The sequence below is a fragment of the Dendrobates tinctorius genome, unplaced genomic scaffold (assembly GCF_039654945.1).
Source record: "Dendrobates tinctorius isolate UK_male_01 unplaced genomic scaffold, ASM3965494v1 ptg000164l, whole genome shotgun sequence".
NCBI lineage: Eukaryota > Metazoa > Chordata > Amphibia > Anura > Dendrobatidae > Dendrobates > Dendrobates tinctorius.
This window is the reverse complement of record NW_027361831.1, coordinates 2,810,990-2,836,502: the sequence shown is the minus strand read 5'-3', so window position 1 is coordinate 2,836,502 and position 25,513 is coordinate 2,810,990. Positions and strand designations below refer to the sequence as shown.

The 25,513-nt window shown below is 45.7% G+C and overlaps 1 protein-coding gene across 1 annotated transcript in view; it reads left to right on the top strand.

Annotated features, from left to right (window-relative positions):
- The window catches only part of LOC141052988 (uncharacterized), a 78,235-nt gene extending 54,393 nt beyond the window's left edge, over positions 1–23,842 (top strand). The window contains exon 7 of the mRNA XM_073550313.1: positions 22,664–23,842. Within this exon, the coding sequence (XP_073406414.1) occupies positions 22,664–23,592 (929 nt within the window). The 3' untranslated portion in view covers positions 23,593–23,842. The remainder of the gene's footprint in view (positions 1–22,663) is intronic.
- Positions 23,843–25,513: the final 1,671 nt, after the last annotated feature.

Below are 25,513 nucleotides of genomic sequence, written 5' to 3'. Positions count from 1 at the left end.
CTGCAGAATCCACGCTACCTTCAAGAATTAGACAATATAGTCCCTTAGCTGCTCAGATCTCTAAACTACAAAGTCAAAGGACGGTGTATGTAGAAAGTGCTGACCATTTAGAAAATCTTGTTAGGAAAAGTATAATCTACATGATGATCCCCTAAGAAAAAGTGGAGGGTAATGATACTGTTGCATTCCTAGAATCCTGGCATCTTACTGAATAAATCTACCTTCTCTCCCTTCTGTGCTTCTGAATCTGCTCATAGGCTCCCTACAAGACCAAGTCCAGTCTTTCTTTCAGTTTTTCTTCGCTTTTATGACCATTTGTTTCTTTTACCATGAATTCTATTTCTACAGATTTCCTATGTCTAATATGTCTGATTGTGGGATGTGTCACTGCCTTCTCTAGGAGTCTGCAGTTCCCTGGTGGTCTTAACTTTAGATGTCAGATTTAAGGCAGAGGCAATTGTGTCTGTTATTAAAGACACGCTAGGATTGGACTATGTTAGTAAGTTCTCTTTACATGTGTAATATGTTTTCATGAAACTCATTTCGGATTCTGCCCCTTATAACAATAGCAAGAGCTGACCTCCAGTTTTTGACAGTTGTATTTAAATATAAAGCTCCCTGGTGCGCTCGTGCTCCGGTATCCTCCTGTAAAAGATTATAAAAACTTATCTCCGTTTTGCTGTTGGAGAATTATTCAGGTGATTTTTATCATACAATGAAAATCAAAAAAATGTCCCCAAGGACTGGGAAAAATCATTAAGTGCAAACATATCTTCCCATTAAAACATCAATTTTAATAGATATTGGCTAAAAATTCACCAACCCAGTTTAATAAATAACACAAGCAAAAAAACACAATAACCTGTCCAAAATCCCTACAATAGCCTGCTGTTCCTTCCTGACAGTGGAGGTTGGCACTGTAAAAAGATACGATATTTGGCGCCCCCACTCCGCGGCGGCTATCCCAGGCTAACCCTATTTGCCCCTAATGATCTATAGGTTGGAAAACAATGGGCATAGTAAAGGGATGAAGGATAGATCTTCAAGTTTGCGGTTCTTTGCGGTTCATCAGGAGGGCCTAATGAGGAACCTAGTAGTGCCAATGATGTGAGGTGTCCGGATGAGTGGGCATACCTAAGACTGGGAAACGTGTCGAGGCAGGCGCTAAGAAGGGGCTGTGTGCCCCGTTATATATCCTATATATGTCTGTATTTGGAACTATTATACACAAATCTAGCTGTTCCTGATGTTTATTATGTGAACCTTGCAATTTGAATTGATTTTCCTGGTTTACAGTCAGGTCTCTTTGTCCTAGTGGGGGGATTTAATTGTTGTTGTGTGACCCCATTTCTTGTGCTATTTCTATTAGCTGCACTTTTGTCTCATGGTTGATATATAATTACAAGGCATTGTACTATATTAAGAGACAAAGAGCATTGTCTTTGACTGTTTTATGTATATAATCTGTCTATTCTTGTTTAAGATCTATCCTTATGTTTCCATCTACGAACCCATATTGTAGTTATGTCCCCATATTTTATATCCCCTATTGTGCCACTCTTCACATACACACATATTAAAAAGACAAACAAAAAGATTCTTCTCATGTGACCTCCGTTCTCTTGGAGTCTTTTCTGCACATATGGCCGCAGGCACTGTAGATCCCTTGAAGATCGCAACCTGGTTGAGGAGTCGCCGGCGGCAGCTCTTCATTTCAGCTGAATGGAAATGTATTGTCACTCAGAGGCTCTCTGCACGGCAATACCAATGCCAGACTCTGGCCAATTAGGCCAGCAGATGACATCTGTGTGCTGGCACATGGCTGTGATGTCATACGCTGTGATGTCATACGCTGCCATGTCGGCATGCCGATGTCAGTTGCTGGCCTCTGATTGACCAGGGGCAGGCAATGACTTTGCTGTGCAGGGAGCCGGTCTCGGCACAACAATACATTTCAATTGATTGTGCGTCCAATGGCGCACATTCAACTGTAGTAAAGAGTTGGCGTCTGCTGGACCAGGCCATGATCATCAAAGGATCTACTCGCCGCATGAAGCAGCCTCAGGGTCCTCATACGGTCTGCGGACTATGTCTTTTAAACCCCTGATCTAGATCGATACGTTTTGAAACTCTCAGTTTGTATGACCTTAAAAGAGATCCCACAGCAAATAATTAATAAATAACATTTTCCCTTCACCCATGACAGCACACCTGAGAGAGGGATCCTCCCCACCAGGACGGGAACCTACTGAGATATAAGGGGCAGCACCTCTCCCCTGCTTCAGTTGGGTTCCTGTCCTGGAGGGAATCCCACTTTGGCGGTGCCTGTCATGGCGAAGAGAAAGAAAAGAAGAAAGAAAAAAGGAAAAAAACAGAGCCCTGGCGCGGGAAGATCAGGTGTCTTACCTGTAGCACCGGCCGTCGGGTGCTGGAGGCACAGTCCCCTTTGACCAGTCGGGCTCTGGGTTCGTGTGGGCACAGGCGGGGATCCCGGTGGCTCCTGGAGAACCCGCTGCACCGCCCTCCCCTCGCACAGGCCCGCGACCTCGATCCCCGAAGCGGTTAGCATGGGAGAGCCGTGGGTGCCTTCCAGCCACTGACGTCAGCGGCACAGAGGAGCATGGGTGCCCCGGCTGACGTCAGCAAAGGACGACGGTGTCATGGCGCCGGGTGCGACGCCGGCCGGCTTTCTGAAGTGGTCGGCCGGTGGTCACAGGGGGGAGGGAGGGGGAGATCCTCACCAGGATGGAGGCACGTCATTTAAAAGGAGGAAGCAGCAGCAGAATGGGCGGTGCAAGATGGAGTCAGAACAGGAGCGTTTAGTGTCCCTGCCTCCCTCACAGCCCTCTGGCAGAAAACATGGAAGCCATTCAAGCAGCAGTCGCCCCAGCTGCAAGTTGGGGGACTCCTCAAGGTCCAAAGAGGACAGGTCATGTGCTCCGATGCAGCCTCCGAGTCCGGTACCCTTGATTACGGGTGGTGAGTGATCTTCGTGACTGTTAGTGTTATATTAATAGGGTTCCCCTGTTGTATGTTTGCCCTGTAGGAAAAGCCTAAAAAAGCAGTAAGTAAAAGGAATAATAGAGACTGTGCCATATGTAAAACTCCCCTAGCAAGAGACTGGCAGAAAGACCTCTGCGCCAGTTGCATTCAGCGAACCAAGGCAGAAGAAGCGCCTAGTTTCGCGGCTAATCTTATATCGGCCCTTAGGTCAGAAATGGAGGGTTCAATTAAGACTTTGCTGAAGAAAGGGAGGAAGGGTAAAAGAATCCCCCTAGTTCTCCCTCAAACTCCTCTTTGGCCTCATCTCAGTCCGAACAGCCAGCCTCCTCAGACAGTGACACGGGGGTTAAGCCATGTTTTCCTGTTGAAGACACGGATGCTCTCCTAAAGGCCATTAGGACAACAATGGGCCTACAAGGAAGAGAAAGCGGCTAAATCCCTAGAGGACATCATGTTTGGGGGACTTCAAGAGAGGAAAAAGCGGACCTTTCCAGTAAATGAAAAGATCCAAACGCTTATTGAGAGAGAGTGGAGGAAACCCGAGAGATCAGGGGCTCTTCCCTCTGCCTCTAAGAGACGATACCCCTTTGAGAAGAAAGATGTGGAAGTATGGGACAAAGTCCCAAAAATTGACGCAGCAGTGTCTAGATCCTCCAAAAAAATCGGCCCTGCCTCTGGAAGACTCAGGGGTTCTCAGGGACCCGCTAGACAAAAAAGCTGATTCTTATTTAAGGCATGCGTGGGAAGCAACAGCGGGAGGACAAAAGCCGGCGATAGCAGGCACCTGTACAGCCCGATTCCTGATGATTTGACTGCAGCAGTTAGAGGAGAGGCTAGCGTCAAAAGTCCCACGGGAAAGGATATTGGCAGATATATACCTCCTGCATGGGGCAGCAGCTTTTTTAGGAGACACCTCGGCGGACTCTATGAGGTTGTCAGCTAGAGCGGCAGAGATGTCAAATGCCGCCAGACATGCGTTATGACTTAAAGGCTGTCCAGGGGATCTGCAATCAAAAGCTAAACTGTGCTCTCTTCCCTGTGATGGTCGGTTGTTATTCGGGAAGTACCTAGATGATATCCTGGAAAAGGCAAGCGATAGAAAGAAAGGCTTCCCCAGGTTCCCGACAGACCAGAGGAGACAGCCCTTTCGGAGAGGAAGATTCAATAGGGGTCGTCCTCCAGCCGATAGAAGGAGATGGGAAGATAAAAGGTAAAAGGAGTCGGGATTTACAGTATGTTTGGTGGAGGCATCTCCACTTCAAAGAAATCTCCACAATGACACCAGCATTCCGGTAGGGGGGAGGTTGGCACTCTCTTCCCAGGCCTGGGAAAAGGTCTCTTCCAATACCTGGATCCTAGGCATCTTAGGAGAAGGCCTGAGAATCCCCTTTATTCACCAGCCAAAAGCCATGTTTGTCATCACTCCTGTCAGGAACACAATCGAAGAACAGTCGGCTTTGGAAGCAGAGATCCTGAGCCTGATAGAAAAGCAAGTCCTTTGCAAGGTCCCGGACACACAGGAGGGAATGGGATTCTATTCCCCCCTTTTCCTGATAAAGAAACCAGATCAATCATTCAGGACGATCATAAATCTCAGAGGTCTCAATCGGTGGATAAGAAATCAAACCTTCGAAATGGAATCAGTGACTACAGCCATAAAGCTGCTACATCAAGATTATTTTATGGTTGTAGTCGATTTAATGGATGCGTATTACCACATCTCTATTCATCCAGGTTACCAAAAATACTTGAGTAGCTCTCTATATCCAGGGCATACTCAGGCACTTCCAATTCAGAGCTCTTCCATTCGGCATATCTATAGCCCCGAGAGTTTTTACCGAGATCTAAGCGGAGGTAACAGCCTTCCTCCGGATTCACGATACAGTCATAATACCCTACTTGGACGATTTCTTTATAGTGGGCAGCTCAGAAGACCACTGCACAGCACAGCTGAGCCGCATGACCGACACCCTACAGGAATTAGGGTGGATAATAAATTTGAAAAGATCAAAACTACAGCCCCTAAGAAAACAGGCCTTCCTGGGATTTATCCTGGATTCGGAACAGCAAGCATGTCTGCTTCCGGATACCAAAATAGAGAAGGTACAGAACATGGCTTTGGCTGCCCGAGACAAACCTTTTATGACTTAGAGAGAGTCTACTAGGTACACTGACGGCCTGTATTCCAGCGGCCAGGTGGGCTCAATTTCACGCCCGTCAGCTCCAGGGGCAGATAATATCAGCACAAAGATCGCTGAGAGGGCATTTAGAAGGAAGATTGGAGCTTTCCTTAGAAACCAGGGACTCTCTCAACTGGTGGCTGGACAGTACAAACTTGGCTTTGGGAATGCCTTGGGACAGACAGGCGACAGATGTAATACTAACTGAAGCAAGCTCCTCGGGGTGGGGGGCACATCTAAGGGGTCATGTAGTTCCTGGAGGCCTCAAGAAATGGGGGCATCCTCCAATCTAAGAGAACTGTGGGCAGTAAACAAAGCCCTAAGCCGCTTCATTCCCCTACTCAGGGGTCGCAATGTCCGCATCATGTTGGACAACAAAGCAACGGTAGCGTACATCAACCACCAGGGAGGGACAAGATCACACTCCCTAATGAAGGCAGCGAGCGGCATCTTGGGTAGAGCAAAGCAGCACCTACACTTCTTAACAGCCTTGCATATAAAAGGGGTAGAAAACATAGAGGCCGACTTCCTGAGCCGCAATACTCTGAGACAAGGGGAGTGAGCTCTAAATCGGTCCATTTTTCAAAGGATGACACAGCTTTGGGGGAAACAGGTGATAGACCTCTTGGCCAACAAGCACAATAGACAGAGAGGTTTTGTCCGCTAAACCCAAGGGAAAAGTCATGGGCAGTGGACTCATTGCAGATTCCGTGGGACTTCAGGCTAGCCTATGCATTCCCCCCAGTGGCTCTGATCCCAACGGTAGTCAAGAAGATCAGGAGCGATCAAGCCAGGGTGATCCTAATAGCCCCATTTTGGCCAAAAAGGGCCTGGTTTGCTCTGCTGCGAAGGATGTCCCTCTCCGATCAATGGGTTCTGCCAGAAATTCCGGACCTACTAGCTCAGGTCCCAATATTCCATGCTCAGGTCAAAGGATTCCATCTGACGGTGTGGAATTTGAAAGGTTGCTTTTAAGAGATAGAGGGTTCTCTCCCGGGTTGGTGGCCACACTGCTAAAGAGTAGGAAACCGGTGACGACCAATATCTACAGCAGAACATGGAATAAATTCCTGCAGTTCCTAGGTAAGCCATTAGGACAAGAACCCCCGATTGATGCCATCTTGGAGTTTTTACAATCAAGGTTGCAGCTGTGGTTAGCGGTAAACACTCTTAAAGTACAGGTATCTGCACTAGGAGCACTCTATAATTGCAACTTGGCAGCAAATAGATGGGTAGCCCGGTTTATCAAATTCTGCCACAGGTCTAGGCCTATCCCAATACCCAGAATAGCCCCGTGGGATTTAAACCTGGTACTAGAGGCCCTTACAAAAGAACCATACGAGCCTTTACATTAGCTACCCATAAAGTACCTGACTCTAAAGACGATAATTTTAGTGGTCCTCACTTCGGCCCGTAGAATAAGCGACCTGCAGGCTCTCTCGGTAAACCCACCCTATACACAAGTTTTTCAGGATAGGGGGATATTAAGAACAGACCCCGCTTATCTGCCTAAGGTAGAATCAGATTTCCATCGGGGTCAGGAGATTATCCTTCTATCCTTCTGCGATAATCCAAAGAATTCAGGGGAGGAAAAATTCCATTGTCTGGATGTTAAGAGAGCCCTGCTAGAAAACATATCTGTCACAAGCCAGTGGTATAGGTCGCAGTCCCTGTTCGTAGCCTTTCGGGGTGCCAGGAAGTGCTATGGGGTTTCAAAACGGACTATTGCCAGATGGATTAGGGAGGCCATTAGTGTAGCCTATGCAGCTAGTGGTGTTCCTATTCCTGACGGCATCAAAGCTCATTCCACCAGAGCTGTGGCGACCTCCTGGGCTGAGAAGGCAGAGGTATCGATTGAATAGATTTGTAAGGCTGCTACCTGGGCCTCACCATCAACTTTCTTTAAGCACTATAGATTAAATCTATCCTCTGCTGACTTAACCTTTGGTAGAAGGGTGCTGCAAGCGGTGGTCCCTCCCTAAGGTGTTTCGAAGTCTTCAAAAATCTCTCAGGTGTGCTGTCATGGGTGAAGGGAAAACCACCATGGTTACTTACCGGTAGCCGTTTTTTCCGGAACCATGACAGCACCCGTATATTCCTCCCCCTTTTCACTGTATTGGTGTGCACGATTAAGTAGGGTGCATTTGTGTGATGTGGTGTTGGATTAACATGTAACTAACCGAGACGTCCTCTCAATGCTCTGTAACCAACTGAAGCGGGGGAGAGGTGCCGCCCCTTATATCTCAGTAGGTTCCTGTCCTGGCCGGGCGGATCCCTCTCTCAGGTGTGCTGTCATGGGTTCCGGAAAAACCGGCTACCGGTAAGTAATCATGGTGGTTTTCCCTATTACATCAGCATCACTTCTCAAACATCATTGTCATTTTTAGGAAGCTACAAGGCTTAAACTGTTTAGCAGCAAGTGTTCCTGTGTTCAAAGAGATTTACAAAACCTTTTTTTGGTTGAACTAAAAAAATCTCTAAGTTTGTTTGAGGGGCCTATATCTTATAAAACTGCACTCCTCATACTATCCAAAACCACATTCAGGAAGTTTATTAACCCTTTAACTGCTTCACAGAAAATTTAACTAAGCGGAATGTAAAAATGAAAAATTCCTCTTTTTTTTCATTAAAATGTTAATTTGTTTTCTTTTTTTTTTTTTGTAAAAAAGGTAAAGTAGAAAATAGACTGCTAATAGAATCATAGAATGTTAGATGAAAAGGACCTCCAGTGTCATTGTGTCCAAACCCTACTCAATGCAGAATTCACTAAAGATCTCGGACATATGTCTGTCCAGCTTTTGTTTGAAGACTTCCATTGAAGGAGACCTCGCCACCTCTCATGGCAGCCTGGTCAACTCAGTAACCGCCATCACTGTCCAAAACTATTTTCTGATATCTAATCTGTATCTTCTGCTTTTCAGTTTCATCTCGTGTTTCCATGTGCAAATTATTATTATTAATTTGTATAACACCTTTGATTCCATTATGCTGTACATGAGGGGAAACATACAAAATACAGATATAACTTACAGTAAACCTACCAACAATGCTATACTGGTACATAGACAAGAAGACCCTGCCCTGGTGGGCTTACTTTCTACAGGATGATGGGGAATGGGCCAGTAGGTTGGGGGTTGCAGTAACTCCAGTAATGTTGAAGCTGTAGAGTGGTTTTTGCAGGCTGTAAGTTTTCTTGAAGAGATGGGTTTTCAAGTTCCGTCTGAAGGATCCGAATGTGGTGGATAATCGGATGTGTTTGCGTGTTCAATTCTAGAAGATGGGGGATATTTGGGAGAAGGCTTGGAGGCGAATAGGTGAAGAACAAATAAGTGTGGAGGAGAGAAGGAGGTTATGTGAGGGAAGATATCAGGGAAATTAGTTTGGAAATTTACGGTGCAGACAGGTTATGGATGGTTTTCAAGCTCATTGTTAGAAGTTTGAACTGGATACACTGGGAAAATGGGAGCCTATGAAGGGATTTGCAGAGAGGAGAAGCAGAGGAATATTGAGGAGAGAGAATTAGTTGGGCAGCAGAGTTAAGGATGGACTAGAGAGGTGCAAGAGTGTAAGGAAGGATTTTGAAGTAGTCAAGGCAGAAATGAGCACAAGCATTTTATGAGGTTTGAGTGAGTGCTGAGGAAAGAAGAGATTCTGGAAATATTTTTGAGTTGGAGGTGGAGAGCTTGGATGTGCGGTATGAAAGAAATGGCAGAGTCGAGGATTACTCCAAAGTAGTAGATTTCCGGTACAGGGAAAAGTGTGGTGTTATTTATTGTGATAGATCAGGTAGGGAAAATGTGTGAGATGGAGGAAAGATATGTTCAGTTTTGTCCACATTGAGCTTGAGGAAGCGAGAGGAGAAGGAGGAGAATATGGCTGATACACTCCAGGATTCTGGACAGCAGAGAAGTGACGTCTGGGCCAGAAAGGTGGGTCTGAATGTCATCAACATATAGGAGGGTACTGGAAGCCATGGGACTTCATGAGTTGTCTCTGGCCAATGGTATAGATGGTGAAGAGTAGGGTTCCTAGGACAGAGCCTTGAGGAATTCCAAGAGAGAGGGTAGGGTGGTGATGCAGTATGGGAGTGGGAGATGCTAAATATGCAGTTTTAAAGGTATGAGGAGATCAAAGACAGGACAAGGTTTTTGATGCCAAAAGAAAAAAGGACCTGTATTAGGAGGCAGTGGTCAACTATTGCAAAGGCAGCAGACTGGTCAAGAAGGACGACTACAGAGAATTTTCTGCTAGCTTTGGCTGTAAGTCCATTACTAATTTTAGTCAGGCCAGTTTCAGTGGAATAATGGGGAAGGAAGCCAGATTGTATATTGTCAAAGGGCAAGTTAGATGAGAGGTGGAAGGAAAGTTCAGTGTGGACATACTGCTTAAGGAGTTTGGAAGCAAATTGGAGCAGTGATATGGTGTGATAGCTGGACATAGAGGTCGGGTCGAGGGATGGCCAGAAGTTAGTGACAGGTTGAAGAGATGGGGTAGGGATGGGATCAGTGTGGAGGTGAGGTTGGGAAAGAAGTGGAATGCGATGGGATGGGGTCAAGTGCACAAGTGGTGAGGTGTGATTTGGAGAGGAGATGAGTAGGCCCTTCTTCAGTGATGTTGTAGAGGGAGGTTATGGGGAAAGGGCATTGGTCTGGTGTACAATGGGGTTAAGGTGGTTGAATAATAAAGACTAGACTTGTTAGTTAGATCTTATTTTTGAGGTGTGTGGAAAAGTCCTAAGCAGAGATGATGGAGGTTGGAGGAGGGAGTTAAAAGTGTTGAATAACTGGATTGTAGGATAAGGAAGATATGAGGGTTATGAAGAAGGCTTGTTTAGCAGAGGTGAGGACTGATTTGAAAACACAGTGTAGCTTGTTTGAAAGCAGTGAAGTCAACTTGTGTTTTCTTCCAATGCCACTCCGCAACCTTGGACACTTGCTAATGCTTTTTAATGAGGTTATTGTGCCAGGGTTGTGTATTGATTCGTTACACTCTGCCATGCACGAGAGGGGCAACTGAGTCAATAGCTAATGCAAAAGTGGCATTGTAGAAAGCAGTGGCACTGTTTTGTGGAGTGAATATGAGAATGATGATGATCTCTCTAGAAAGTGACATCACTTAAGCTATTTATAGACCGCTATTAATTCTTCTCTTAGCCTTCTTTTTTGCAAGCTAAACACTTACAGATCTATTAACCATTCCTTGTAAGACATAGTTTGCAGTCCACTCACCATCCTGGAAGCTCTTAAAAATGTGGTACCCAAAACTGGACACAGAATTCTAGATGAGGTCTGACCAAAGAGGATTAGAAAGGGATAATTACTTCACATGATCTAGACTATGAGGTCTAAACTTTATTGGGTGTCCTCTTGACATCCACAGCAGACACAACAGCTTCTGCTCCCTGGCCTGGGTACCTGTCACCTTCCTTCTGCTTCAATTGGCAAAGATCCTCTGGGTTCTTTCACCGTGGCTGCCGTTAGCGCTTCCCCCTGGTTAAGTCACACTGCTGTACACCTACTCACTCTTCAGTGTCCCAGCCGTCCTGTACCCAAACCTTCCGTCAGCCACTGCCGTCCTTTCCTGTGGCTGCCTTCTCAGGGTCACCCCCCTCTCCGAGCAACAGTCTCTGGCTCTCCTCTGTCCTTCCTGAGCCTCTCCTCTTTCCGTCCTCTTCTGTGCTCTTCTCACTTCTCTCTTCCTCGTGGGTGTCTCTCCGCCCTGCCCCTGGGACTCTCCTTCCTCATATCTCCTCTTTCTGGAAATCCCCTTCCCAGTCCCGTAACTCTGCCCACCATGACTATGCGGTTTCCTAGCCTTAAGCTGCTGTTAAGCCCTTTTCTCACTGCTCTCTGTCTCCATCTTGTGGCCAAAACTACGTTGTCCTGCACTAATTCCCAGCTGTTAACCATATGCATACAATAAAGCATAGTGCACATCACCCTTTACATGTTCTTTCCATCTCAGACAGGTCCATAGGTCAGTCCACCCCCTACAGCATCACACTGTTGACTCATGTGCAGTCTGTGTTCTATTAGTATACCCAAGTCTTTTTCACATGTACTGTTGCTTAGTTATATTCCTTCCATTCTGTCCATATCATTTTTGCCTTTCTTACCCAGATGTAGAATTTTGCATTTCTCCCTGTTAAATACTATTAGGCTGGAGTCACACACAACGATTAAAAAGTCGGTCCGATTTTAACGGTCCGAAATCGCACAAAGGTTTCTTCACCATGGCTCCATCTGTGATCTGATTTTCCAGCGTAGAACCGATTTTATTCGCATATAAGCATCCGTTTGACATCCATCTGGCGAGATTTTCTCGCAGACTTGCAAAATGGACATCTAGTGGAGCCCTATGACAGGTTTTCAAACACAAAGGAAAGAATAGATAGATATAGAGACATATATATATATATATATATATATATATATATATATATATATATATATATATTTCATGCAGTTCTTCATAGCAGAATAGCCACTGTAACATTTGCCGGCTTCTGTAAATTCATTCCCCTACCCGACATGAAATGACACATGGTTTACATATAGTTAACCATTTCATTTCATGTTTTTTTTTATGTCTATCTCTAGTAATTAGATGAGGGTTTTTGTGTAAAATTTTGGAGTTGTAGGTTAATTTAAGGGGTTAATTCATTGTAAAAAATTGCGGGGACTCCCTGCAGCCTCGGTGACGTCAGCGGAATTCCCTGCAATTTTTTACAACGAATTAACCCCTTAAATTAACACCTACAACTCCAAAATTTTACACAAAAACCCTCATCTAATTACTAGTGATAGACATAAAAAATTACATGAAATGAAATGGTTAATGGTTATATATTGTATTCTATGTGTCAATATCTATTCTTTCGTTTCTTTATTTAACCTGTCAGTGTGATTTTATTGTATTGCTAAATGAATTGCCGGCTTTTTGTAAAGGACACCGGGTAGAGTTGAGCGACTTTTGGTTTTTTAGGGTCGCGTTTCGTTTCGTGAAACCCGACTTTTCCAAAAGTCGGGTCGAGCAAGATCGTCCGATTATAGGGAAAAGTCGGGGTCGTCCCGAAACACGAAACCCAATGTAAGTCAATGGGGAATAAAAGTCGGCAGTGAGAGGAGGACAGGAAACACACCTACAGTGCCCATTTGAATGCCAAAAGCATCAATTCTTCTTACTTAAGCTTGTCAACCTTAATTAACTTCATAATACAAGTTACGCACTGAAAAATGCGGGTTATTTGGCTAAAGTTGTGGGGGGGGGGGGGCTGGCTCCAGGTTTTCATGTGCCCTGGGCGAAAGAGCGCCCCTTTAACACATACCAAAACTCATCATGCTCCGATACGGCAGAGAAATAGCGGTATAGTACAATGAAAAATACTTCACTTTTTACATCTCATGACGAGGCCCATCTATTTCTCCATACAGAATCATTGGTCCCATATAATGTTTGAAACAGTATATGATGAGCTCCACATAATGCTACAGTATATGTTGGTCCCCATGGATAAAGCTCCACTGTCTTATGGGCCCAAATAATGCTCCAAACATAATGGGCCCCATTTCTAATGCTCTAGTGTATAATGGGCCCTGTAAATGCTGCTCCAGTGTCTGATGTCCACCTTTGGAATGTTCCAGTGTATGGTGGGCCCCATCTATCATTCTCCAGAGTAACGTGCTCCCCAAAAATTGCTGTCCCAACATTGAAAACAATCAAATAAGTCTCCTCGCTAGGGAATCCCTGTACTAGTCTGGACTCCTCGTCATCCCCATCTTCCATCTCACTGCACAGTATTTCAACCTTGCAAGTGCTGTGATCCTGAGCAAGCAGGGGGGGCCACTTGTTGGCGACGGCACTGGCACAGGGCCCCTGATAGTACGGTGGTGTGTCTGATGGTGGGTGGGCCGAACCTGCACTTTCATCTGCAGCTTCCTCTTTGTCACCGTGTAAGATGGAACTTTATATGGGAAGGGTAACTTGAGTTTCATCAGGGTCAGATTCAGGCCGTGTAGCGTGCGAGGGGAATGTAGTGGTCTGGGTCAATGTACCAGCAGATTCATCGAGCAGTGGCTGGGCATCAGTGCACTTGTGTCGCCCCCAGGAGTACGGTCGCCACAGTGGCATTACCTTCCTCCTAGGGAGTGTGATGTCATGCTTGGGAGCAACGAAGGATCTCTCTAGCAGGTTAACTGATTGGGCGGCGTTATTCCCACGAGTCATGACCCTCCAAACAGCGTTCATGAAGGCAAAGTGTTTGTTTTACGTGGGCAGTATGGTTGCAAAGCTGAACCTTAAAGGAATGTCCAGAAGGGCACCACCAGGAGTGGAGCCTACGGTTAAATTCGACTCCACCTGGGAAACCTCAACCATGCCAGCTACAGAACAGATGCACACATTGCAAGCTTAATTCCGTTAACGAACGAGACTCCGTCATGCCCCGCGGTCCGAGTCCGGCTTACTAGAGGGACACGTGAGGCTCTGGAACATGAGATTGGCCAATAACTGGTGTGTCATGCCCTTACATGTCCGTGGCTGCATGTGCGCTACACTGAAAAGGCCAGCGTTTGTCGCTTACAGCTGCAGATAACCCGCTGAACAACGTTAGTGATGGGGATCACTGATTACAATTATTACCCGCGAACAATGATTTCCCAGTAAGTGCAGGTCAACTGCAGTTCCGGAATTAGGCCTAACCGTCATTCCTGAAAAAATGAAAAACTTACGTGTGCAAACCACAGGTGCTGTAGCTTGCTTAACAGCTCGCCAGCCGTTCTCACGCCCAGTATGGATTACACGTGATTGCACAAAGGTTAGATAACATGTATGGATAGCGTACACATTCAAAATATATGTCTCAGGAGGCAGGCTCAGACGGTGTCAGGCACAGTATGGATTTGACGGCCCAGATTACACAGCGGAGGAGCAGGGAGAGGTAAAGATTGCACAAAGGTTAGAAAGGGTACCGTATCCCCAGATAACATGTATGGATAGCGTACACATTCAAAATATATGTCTCAGGAGGCAGGCTCAGACGGTGTTAGGCCCAGGATGGATTGCACGTGATTGCACAAAGGTTAGAAAGGGTACCGTATCCCCGGATAACATGTATGGATAGCGTACACATTCAAAATATATGTCTCAGGAGGCAGGCTCAGACGGTGTTAGGCCCAGTATGGATTGCACGTGATTGCACAAAGGTTAGAAAGGGTACCGTATCCCCGGATAACATGTATGGATAGCGTACACATTCAAAATATATGTCTCAGGAGGCAGGCTCAGACGGTGTTAGGCCCAGTATGGATTGCACGTGATTGCACAAAGGTTAGAAAGGGTACCGTATCCCCGGATAACATGTATGGATAGCGTACACATTCAAAATATATGTCTCAGGAGGCAGGCTCAGACGGTGTTAGGCCCAGTATGGATTGCACGTGATTGCACAAAGGTTAGAAAGGGTACCGTATCCCCGGATAACATGTATGGATAGCGTACACATTCAAAATATATGTCTCAGGAGGCAGGCTCAGACGGTGTTAGGCCCAGTATGGATTGCACGTGATTGCACAAAGGTTAGAAAGGGTACCGTATCCCCGGATAACATGTATGGATAGCATACACATTCAAAATATATGTCTCAGGAGGCAGGCTCAGACGGTGTTAGGCCCAGTATGGATTGCACGTGATTGCACAAAGGTTAGAAAGGGTACCGTATCCCCGGATAACATGTATGGATAGCGTACACATTCAAAATATATGTCTCAGGAGGCAGGCTCAGACGGTGTTAGGCCCAGTATGGATTGCACGTGATTGCACAAAGGTTAGAAAGGGTACCGTATCCCCGGATAACATGTATGGATAGCGTACACATTCAAAATATATGTCTCAGGAGGCAGGCTCAGACGGTGTTAGGCCCAGTATGGATTGCACGTGATTGCACAAAGGTTAGAAAGGGTACCGTATCCCCGGATAACATGTATGGATAGCGTACACATTCAAAATATATGTCTCAGGAGGCAGGCTCAGACGGTGTCAGGCACAGTATGGATTTGATGGCCCAGATTACACAGCGGAGGAGCAGGGAGAGGTAAAGATTGCAAATGCTGGGGCCCTGCCCAAGCAAGGGGGGCCCACTCGTGGGCGTCGGTACTGGCACTGGGCCCCTCATAGTACAGCTGTGTGTCTGACGGCAGGTGTGCACCACCACCGTCAGAGACACTTGATTGCACTATGAGGGACCCTGTGCCAGTGCCCGCGCCCAAGAGTCGGCCTACCCACCTGTCCAGGGCAACGGCACTCGCACGGTGTCGTGCGCTAGGTGGTGACCCCGGCCATGGGGGGGAGGCAGCACAGTTAGGGAGTTTTAAAAAGTGGCATATGTTGATGTTGGACATTCAGCTGATGCAAAAGGCGAAATAGGTCAAGTCCCAGGAAGAGGTGGACCAAAGCAAGCCATTTTTCTGTCACCCTATGTGTCATCAGGGGAAGGTGGGACAAAATCCTTGGAAACCCATGCATGGTTCATTTTAATGAAGGTTAGATCATCCACATTTTGGGTTGACAGACGGGTCCTTTTTTCTGTCAGGATTGATCCAGCTGCACTGAAGACTCTTTCCGATAGCACACTTGCAGCTGGGCAAGCGAGCTCCTGTAAGGCATATTGGGCCAATTCAGGCCAGGTGTCCAGTTTAGCAGCCCAATAGTCAAAGGGGAATGACCTGTGTGGGAGAACATCGATATGGGGGGAAAAGTAGTTTGTAACCATGGTTGACAACTGCTGTCTCCTGTCACTTTCCATCGATGCAGTATTACCAGTTGTGTGAGCGGTATTTGAAAAATCAGTCCACAACATTGTCATGAAACCCCTGTCTCAAACGCCACTTCTGCTGTGTGCACCACGAACACCTCTGCCAAGCTGCCCCCGGCCCGTACGGCTCGTGTGAGAACCATCACCGCTGCTGTGTGCTGGGAATGCCTCAAGCAACAGATTTACCAGAGTTGCTTGTTTATTAGCCAATATTAGGTCAAGGTTCTCCTGTGGCATGATGTTTTGTAATTTGCCTTTATAGCGTGGATCCAGGATGCTGGCCAACCAGTAGTCGTCATCGTTCATCATTTTGGCAATGCGGGGGTCCCTTTTTAGGATCCGCAAGGCATAATCTGACATGTGGGCCAATGTTCCCGGTGTCAATGATGCACTGCGAGTGCTGGTTGGAGGAGCACTTTCTGGCAAATCCACATCCCTCCAGTCACGCACAAACCCTGTACCAGACCTTGCCACGCCAACATTTTCACTTGCCCCACGAGATGCATCCTCCTCCCCTAAGTAATCATCCCCATCATCATCCTCCTACTCCTCTTCTTCCTCCACCTCGTCCAGGAGAGGTCCCTGAGCAGACAATGGCTGAATGTCATCAAGGATTCCCTCCTCCTCTTCCTCCTCATCAACATTGGCTGCAGACGCCTGCTCCTTAAGGTGCGTCAAAGTTTGCATGAGCAGACGCATAAGTGGGATGCTCATGCTTAGGATGGTGTCGTCTGCGCTTACCAGCCGTGTGCATTCCTCAAAACACTGAAGGACTTTACAGAGGTCTTTCAGCTTCGACCACTGCACACCTGTCAACTCCATGTCTGCTCTCAAAGTGCCTGGCCGTGTATCCTCCCACAAATGCATTATGGCCTGCCTCTGCTCGCACAGCCGCTCCACCATGTGCAGGGTGGAGTTCCACCTTGTTGCAATGTCGATAATGAGGCGGTGTTTGGGAAGGTGGAGCAATCGCTGCAGCTTCTGCATACGAACGGAGTGTACAGGCGACCGGCGGATGTGCGCGCACAGTCTTCGCACCTTCTGGAGCAGGGCTGTTAACTCCGGATAATTTTTGAGGAAGCACTGCACCACCAGGTTCAAGGTGTGAGCCAAGCAAGGTATGTGGCTGAGTTTTGAAAGGGCTATGGCTGCCACAAAATTACGGCCGTTATCACTAACTACCTTGCCTGCCTCAAGATGTACACTGCCCAGCCATGACTCAGTTTGTCGCTTCAAGTACTCGGCCAGCACCTCGGCGGTGTGTCTGTCGCCCAAACACATCATCTGCAACACAGCCTGCTGACGCTTTCCACTAGCTGCTCGATAGGGGGACACATCGTGTGCAACAGTGGCAGCTGCAGATGGAGTGCTCGTACGACTGCGCTCTGTGGACGAGCTTTTGCTTCTGGAGGAGGTGGAGGAGGGTCGAACGCCTACAGCCAACTGTTTCCTATACCGTGGGCTAGGCAGCACTGTCCCACCACCGCTGTCCCCTGTGGACCCTGCATCCACCACATTAACCCAGTGCGCAGTGATGGACACGTAACGGCCCTGGCCATGCCGACTGGACCATGCATCAGTTGTGAGGTGCACCTTTCCGCTCACTGACTGCTTGAGTGCATGGACAATGCGGTCTTTCACATGATGGTGGAGGGCTGGGATGGCTTTGCGAGAGAAGAAGTGGTGACTGGGTAGGTCATAGCGTGGTACTGCATAGGCCATGAGTTCGCGGAAAACTGTGCTTTCCACCAACCGAAAGGGCATCATCTCAAACGAGATTAGTTTGGCAATGTGGGCATACAAACCCAGTGTATGCGGATGAGAGACTGAGTACTTTCTTGACCTACTCATAGTGTCTGGGAGGGTGAGCTGGACTTGAGAGCTGCATATGGTGGAAGTAGCGGTGGACAGGGCGGACTGAGAGAGGGTTGATGATGGTGATGGAGTTGGTGTTCTTTCTGATGGCCTAGAATCAGTCTTTCGTTGATATAACAGTGGGATTCCCTGACTGCTGTGGCCTTGCAACGACACCTCAACATTTGCTGCTGTGCTAACCGGTGGGCTTACAGTGGGGGAAACAATGTAGCGTTGCTGACTACCTTCGTTGTGATCAGTTGCACATGTGGCACTTGAGGTTTGGTGTTGTGTCCACGCTTGCAAGTGCATGCTGGTTAAATGTCTAAGCATGCAACTGGTATTCAAATTTTTCAGATTTTTCCCTCGGCTAAAGGTCTTTGCGCACTTCTTACAGATAACCTTGGCCTGATCATGAGGATTTTGTTCAAAAAAGTGCCACACTGCACTCTTCCTAGTTTGGCAGACATTTTGCTGCCTAGCACGCTGTGATCTTTTGACCCTCTGGACAAGCTGTCCAGCAACTCTTTTGATGTTTGGAACCTGTCTTTGGAGTGCTCCGGGCCTGCCAGATAACAGCTGTTGCGATGTCGATGTCTGCTGTGGATGCTCCTCATCTGAGCTATTGGAAGCAGCACCCTCTTCCCCCAATGGATGCCAATCTGGGTCAACAACTGGGTCATCCATCACCTCCTCTTCTATGTCATGTGCACCTTCCTCTGTGTCACCGTGTATGGTGGTATAGTGTGCGGGAAGGGGCACCTGAGTCTCATCAGGGTCAGAATCTGGCTCTGTACACTGCGAGGACAATGTAGTGCTCTGAGTGAATGTACCAGCAGAATCATCCATCAGCGGCTGTGCATCAGTGCACTCCATGTCAGATTCATCTTGGCCTGGGTAATTCACCATTTCACTTGATAATCCAGGCATGGTATGTGAAAACAGCTCCATGGAGTAATCAGTAGTATGGCCTGCGTCATCCTTCAATCTTGGTTGGGGTGAAGGACACAAGGAAAGGTGTGGTTCATGAACATGAGCCTCCAATGACGACTCATTGCTTTTACTTTTTACAACTGAAGAAGAGGAGGCGATAGAGCTGGAGGCTGAGTCAGCAATGTAAGACAAAACTTTTTCCTGATGCTCTGGCTTTAAAAGCGGTTTGCCAACTCCTAGAAAACTAAGCGTTCGAGGCCTTATGTAGCCAGGCTCAACACCTCCTGCATTCGGTCCTATTTTGCTCTTGCCACTACCATCAGATCCACCACCAACACCATCATTACCAGCTGCCAACCCCCGCCCAATTCCACGGCCTCTTCCACCAGCCTTCCTCATTTTTGGTAGAAATGTAGACAAAATCCAACAAACTATATAGTATGTAAAACAAGGTACAAGGTGTCTATAGGACAGGGGAGATTTTGAATTTCTGCACACACTTTTGGACACTGGACACTTTTGGATTGTGTGAGGCCCAATGAATATCTGAGCGCTATGTGACAGGCTCGATGGCACAGCTGTGACCTAAGTGACTAGAGGATAAGGGAGATTTTGAATCTCTGCACACACTTTTGGACACTGGACACTTTTGGATTGTGTGAGGCCCAATGAATATCTGAGTGCTATGTGACAGGCTCGATGGCACAGCTGTGACCTAAGTGACTAGAGGATAAGGGAGATTTTGAATCTCTGCACACACTTTTGGACACTGGACACTTTTGGATTGTGTGAGGCCCAATGAATATCTGAGCACTATGAGACAGGCTCGATGGCACAGCTGTGACCTAAGTGACTAGAGGATAAGTGAGATTTTGAATCTCTGCACACACTTTTGGACACTGGACACTTTTGGATTGTGTGAGGCCCAATGAATATCTGAGCGCTATGTGACAGGCTCGATGGCACAGCTGTGACCTAAGTGACTAGAGGATAAGTGAGATTTTGAATCTCTGCACACACTTTTGGACACTGGACACTTTTGGATTGTGTGAGGCCCAATGAATATCTGAGCGCTATGTGACAGGCTCGATGGCACAGCTGTGACCTAAGTGACTAGAGGATAAGTGAGATTTTGAATCTCTGCACACACTTTTGGACACTGGACACTTTTGGATTGTGTGAGGCCCAATGAATATCTGAGCGCTATGTGACAGGCTCGATGGCACAGCTGTGACCAAAGTGACTAGAGGATAAGGGAGATTGGATTGCTTTTAAAAAAGCAGTTTGCGGAGCAGTGGGTAAACAGCAATGCCAGCCTGTCAGGAAGCCTTAAAAGGCAGCCCAACAACCAACACTACTGATACACCACAATATAGCCTCCCCTTGCACTGCACACACAGTGACTGGTGTGTTGTGCAGGCCAAATTGCTATCAGCAGCAGAAGCAGTTTTTTTTTCTTCTCAGCAGGACAAAAAAAAAAAAATTGGGATTGCTTTTAAAAAAGCAGTTTGAGGCCCAATGAATATCTGAGCGCTATGTGACAGGCTCGATGGCGCAGCTGTGACCAAAGTGACTAGAGGATAAGGGAGATTGGATTGCTTTTAAAAAAGCAGTTTGCGGAGCAGTGGGTAAACAGCAATGCCAGTCTGTCAGGAAGCCTTAGAAGGCAGCCCAACAACCAACACCACTGATACACCACTATATAGCCTCCCCTTGCACTGCACACACAGTGACTGGTGTGTTGTGCAGGCCAAATCGCTAGCAGCAGAAGCAGTTTTTTTGTCTTCTTCCCTGCCTAACGCTCTCCCTACAGAATCAGCAGCAACCTCTCCCTATGCTAAGATCGGCAGAAGTAAGATGGCGGTCGGCGTGCACGCCCTTTTATACCCCCTGTGACGCCCACCAAAGCAAGCCAATCACTTGCATGCCCTTCTGAAAGATGGTGGTGACCCGTGCCTATGTCATCACGTTGCCCACAGTGTCCGTGGATCCTGATTGGCTGAAAAAGAGCGCAAAACAAACTTTTGAAACGCGACTTTGGCGCGTAAGTCGCCGACCTCGTGGCCGACCTCATCCTAGGGTCGGGTTTCGTTTCATGAAACCCGACTTTGCCAAAAGTCGGCGACTTTTGAATTTTTTCGACCCGTTTCGCTCAACTCTAACACCGGGTGCGATTTTATCACAACTCACATATCTGGTCCATTTGTAATCCGATTTTTTTATCGCCCCCATAGACTTGCATTGGCGAGTCCGATCCGAAAATCGGTGACAATCACAGCATGCTGCGATTGTCTCGGTCCGAGGAAACGTTCAGAAAAAAAATTGGATGAAGGGAGCAGCCCCATAGAATAACACTGGGACGAATGCAATGCGATTTTTTTATCGCATTGCATTCGTCTGATTTAATCGCTAGTGTGACTCCGGCCTTATATGAGTTACTGTCTATTGCTCAAGCTCACAACCCATCTTGAAAAGTTTCCTACCTCTCATATTCTAATGTGCCATAAACAGGAAGTATATATCACCAACCATTCCCATTTTATTTAGGTGTATCCATAAAAATGGCCCACCCTGTAGATCCTTCTGAATCCTATTTCTGTCTTCTCTAGTGTTAGCTGTCCCTCCTAGCTTTGCATCGTCTTCAAATTTGATTATTTTACGTTCAGTTCCCTTAGCTATATCATTTATAAAAATGTTGAACAACACTGAGGCCAATGATATATTCTTCTGGATGTTCTCCTTAATATGACAATACCCTATCTACGGTTGTACACTAATATTTGGCCACATGGCAGTGCTCAGAAGAGAAGGATTGGTATTGAAACACAGATTTGCTGGAATAGTTTTTCAGACACCTTAACATGCAGAGACTAGAACAATAGAAAATCCCATCAATTGGAATTTATATGGTAGTGACTATTTTGACCCCATAGGCACTTTATGGTATTTGGCACACAGTGGATATTGCAGAGGTTCATCCTGCTATAGCAATGCTGAACATGTGGATGCTAATTGTGGTTTGGGCACACTGCAAGGCTCAGAAGGGGGAATTGCTGTATTGGTTTATGGAAGAAATGTTGCTTTTCAAGAGTCACTAGAAATGTGGAAACCTATTTTTCCATAATGGACCTAAGTAGGAGCCTTGCTTTTTGCTGGATGGGTAGAGGATTTAATTGGTATAATTTTTGGCTACATCATGTGTTTTTTTTTTTTATGGCTTTTGATTCCAATATTTGTGAGGCAGTATGTACAAAGACAGTGGAACATCATGGTCTACTGCTTCATGGCATAAGACCTCATCTCACATAATGAGATGGTTAGTGAGATCGCTGAAAGGTTACAGTTTTAGTGACGCAACAGCGGCCTCGCCAGTGATCTTGCTACGTGTGACACTTGGCGGCAACCGGGCCCCCCCGCTGGATATCGCTGATCGTGCTCGAATGTCCTAGGCCATTTTTTGATCGTTGGCGTCCCGTTGGCCAGCATGCATCGCTGTGTTTGACGCCGCCAAGCGACCTCATTAGCAACACAGAACTCAGGGATGCAGGCGTGAGTCGTCAGAATAGTTGCTGTGTGACAAGGTCCCAACGACCGCCGAGGTCGTTATACAGATCGCCGTATCGTTGCTGAGTTGTTGAATAGATCTGCTTGTTTGACAGCTTACTAGCGACCATTTAGCGACGAACCAGCAATCCTTACCAGGTTGTAACGTTGTTGGGATCGCTGGAGCGTCGCTATGTGTAATAGGACCCTTAAGGTCTACTGTTTAATTGTGATCTGCTATTGTCTTACTGAATAATTTGAACTGAGGTTTGCTATCAACCTTTCCATATACAAATGTAAAATTATAATTAACAAAAAATATTTTGTTTTTAATTTTTAGCAGATGATGGTAGCAGGAGATCAGAGGGACATCTGACATCTTCTTTATCTAAATCAGATGACCTTTGTAGCACACAAGATGCAAAAGAAGATAAAGATAATTTTTCAGATAGACCTTCATCTTCTCGCAGTGAAGATATATCATCTGATCCTTTAAAACAGATCCTTTCTTCTGATTCATCACAGAAATATTTTAACAGCAAAACAGATCTTGATAAACAGATGAGAACTCACACACTGGAAAAACCATATTCATGTTCAGAATGTGAGAAACATTTTGCATCTGAGTCACATCTTACCGTACACAAGAAAATTCACACAGGGGAAGAGTCATATTCCTGCTCGGAACACGGGAAATATTTTAAACCGAAATCAACTTTTGTTAGACAGGAGACCACTGACACAAAAAAGAAGCCATATTCATGCTCAGACTGTGGGAAAGATTTTAAGTATAAATCAGGTCTTGTTGCACATGAAAGAATTCACAGAGGGGAGAAGCCATATTCCTGCTCAGAATGTGGGAAATATTTTAGCCAGAAATCAATTCTTGTTAGACATGAGAGAACTCACACAGTGGAGAAGCCATATTCATGCTCAGAATGTGGGCAATATTTTAGCCAGAAATCAATTCTTGTTGACCACCAGAGAATTCACACAGGGGAGAAGCCATATTCATGTTCAGCATGTGGGAAATGTTTTAGCCAGAAATCGCATCTTGTTGTACACCAGAGAATTCACACAGGGGAGATGCCATATTCATGCTCAGATTGTGGGAAATATTTTAATCAGAAATCAATTCTTGTTAGACACATGAGAATTCACACAGGGGAGAAGCCATATTCATGCTCAGAATGTGCAAAATGTTTTAACTCTAAATTTAGTCTTCTAAGACATATGAGAACTCACACAGGTGAGAATGTTCCATTCTGAGTATACCCGAATACAGCATAATCATAACTTATGATGGATGTTGCATACTTTATCCTACACTTAATTATAGAAGGATAGGGAAAATGAAGGGAGGTCAGCTCACCAGTCTCGGTTGCGATCCATAATCCTCCTGCGCACGGAGTCACCTTGATCAGGGGTGTTGACTGAAGCAAAATAAAGGATGGAATCTCCAGCGCTGGACTTCAGTTAAAAATACATCATTTATTGTAAATTCTTAAAATCGAACAGAAAAAATGTGGATAAGGACATACAGGCAGATGGGGTCTCTGGTGGTCTCCAACCAACGCGTTTCGACCTAGAGGGTCTTACTCATGGTTCCAATGAGTAAGACCCTCTAGGTCGAAACGCGTTGGTTGGAGACCACCAGAGACCCCATCTGCCTGTATGTCCTTATCCACATTTTTTCTGTTCGATTTTAAGAATTTACAATAAATGATGTATTTTTAACTGAAGTCCAGCGCTGGAGATTCCATCCTTTATCCTACACTTGGGACTTGTTTTATTAGCCAAATTTCATCCAACATTAGATGAACATTTGTAAAATTCTATACTCTATATTTGAGCAAAAAATAGTATAAGATTTTGTTTAATTGATCCCACTTCATTCTCCCATTTACTTTTTCTTTTCCTGTTCCCTCATTATGGCATTAGATATCCAGGATAATATTATCTTACTACTGCAATTATTCATTAACAAATCGGATGTTTGGTTTTTTTTTTAAATCTCCCTCTTTCCATAAAGGGTTTTTACCCATTAACAAAGTACATTCTAATCAATAAATCTTGGAATAAAAAGAAGTTTCACTACTGGATGTGTTAAAATATTGCTCCTGTGCGGAGATAACCTTAGAAATGTGCCCCGTGCTGTGTACTGTGTAATGTCTGTGTCTGACCGTACAGGGACATGTTCTGAACATACCACATGTCCTGGGCAGGGGAAAAAACAAGAGGATATAGACAGGACAGGACGGGATCACAGCTGATTCTACCTGTGAGGTAAAATATTTTAACTGGAGTTGAAATGTTTTACCTCACAGAATCTGTGATGCCACACTGTCCTGCCTGTATACTCTCTTTTACTTCCTCACCTGCCCGGGAGCTGTGATCTGTTAAGAGCCTTTTCTCCATGGTCAGACACAGACATTACACAGTACACAGCAGGGGCACATTTATACGATTATCTCAGCACAGGAATATATATATTTTTTTAACATATCCAATTGTGGAACTTTATTTTTACTCCAAGTTCTCTTGATTAAAATGTACTTTGTCCAGGGAACAACAACTAAAAAGCCCGCTACTGCAATTATAGCTATGAAAAACACAAAGGAATTCGGAATTGGCAATCCCCCCCCCCTTCTAGAGATAAAGCAGCCTAAGTGTACGATGTATGCTTCTCCAAATACAGTTTTAGAATACATTTTGTGATTTTTATTTTAAATACTTATTTGGTATCCTTATTGGGCTATTTTAAAAAACAAAATGCTGGGAATATTTTTTTCTTTTAATCGGATATTTTTATTTCAAATTTTAAAGAGAAATTACAATAAAACACCCTCCATAACTTAACTTTCTCCATTTCTCCCGATCTGGAATGCTAGCATTCAATCTAATATATAAAGCTCAAAGTGTGTAAGTATGTATGTATGTATGTATGTATGTATGTATGTATGTATGTGTGTGTATATGTATGTATGTATGTGTGTGTATATGTATGTATGTATGTATGTATGTGTGTATCTATGTGTGTATGTCCGGGATAGGCATCCGCACCGTCGCAGCTACAGCCACAAAATTTGGCACAGTCACACGTCTGGACCCCAAGAGCGTCATAGGCTATGTTGTGAGGCGAAATTTTAACCCCGCGCGTTCCAATTCACCAAACAATTTTGCCCCTATC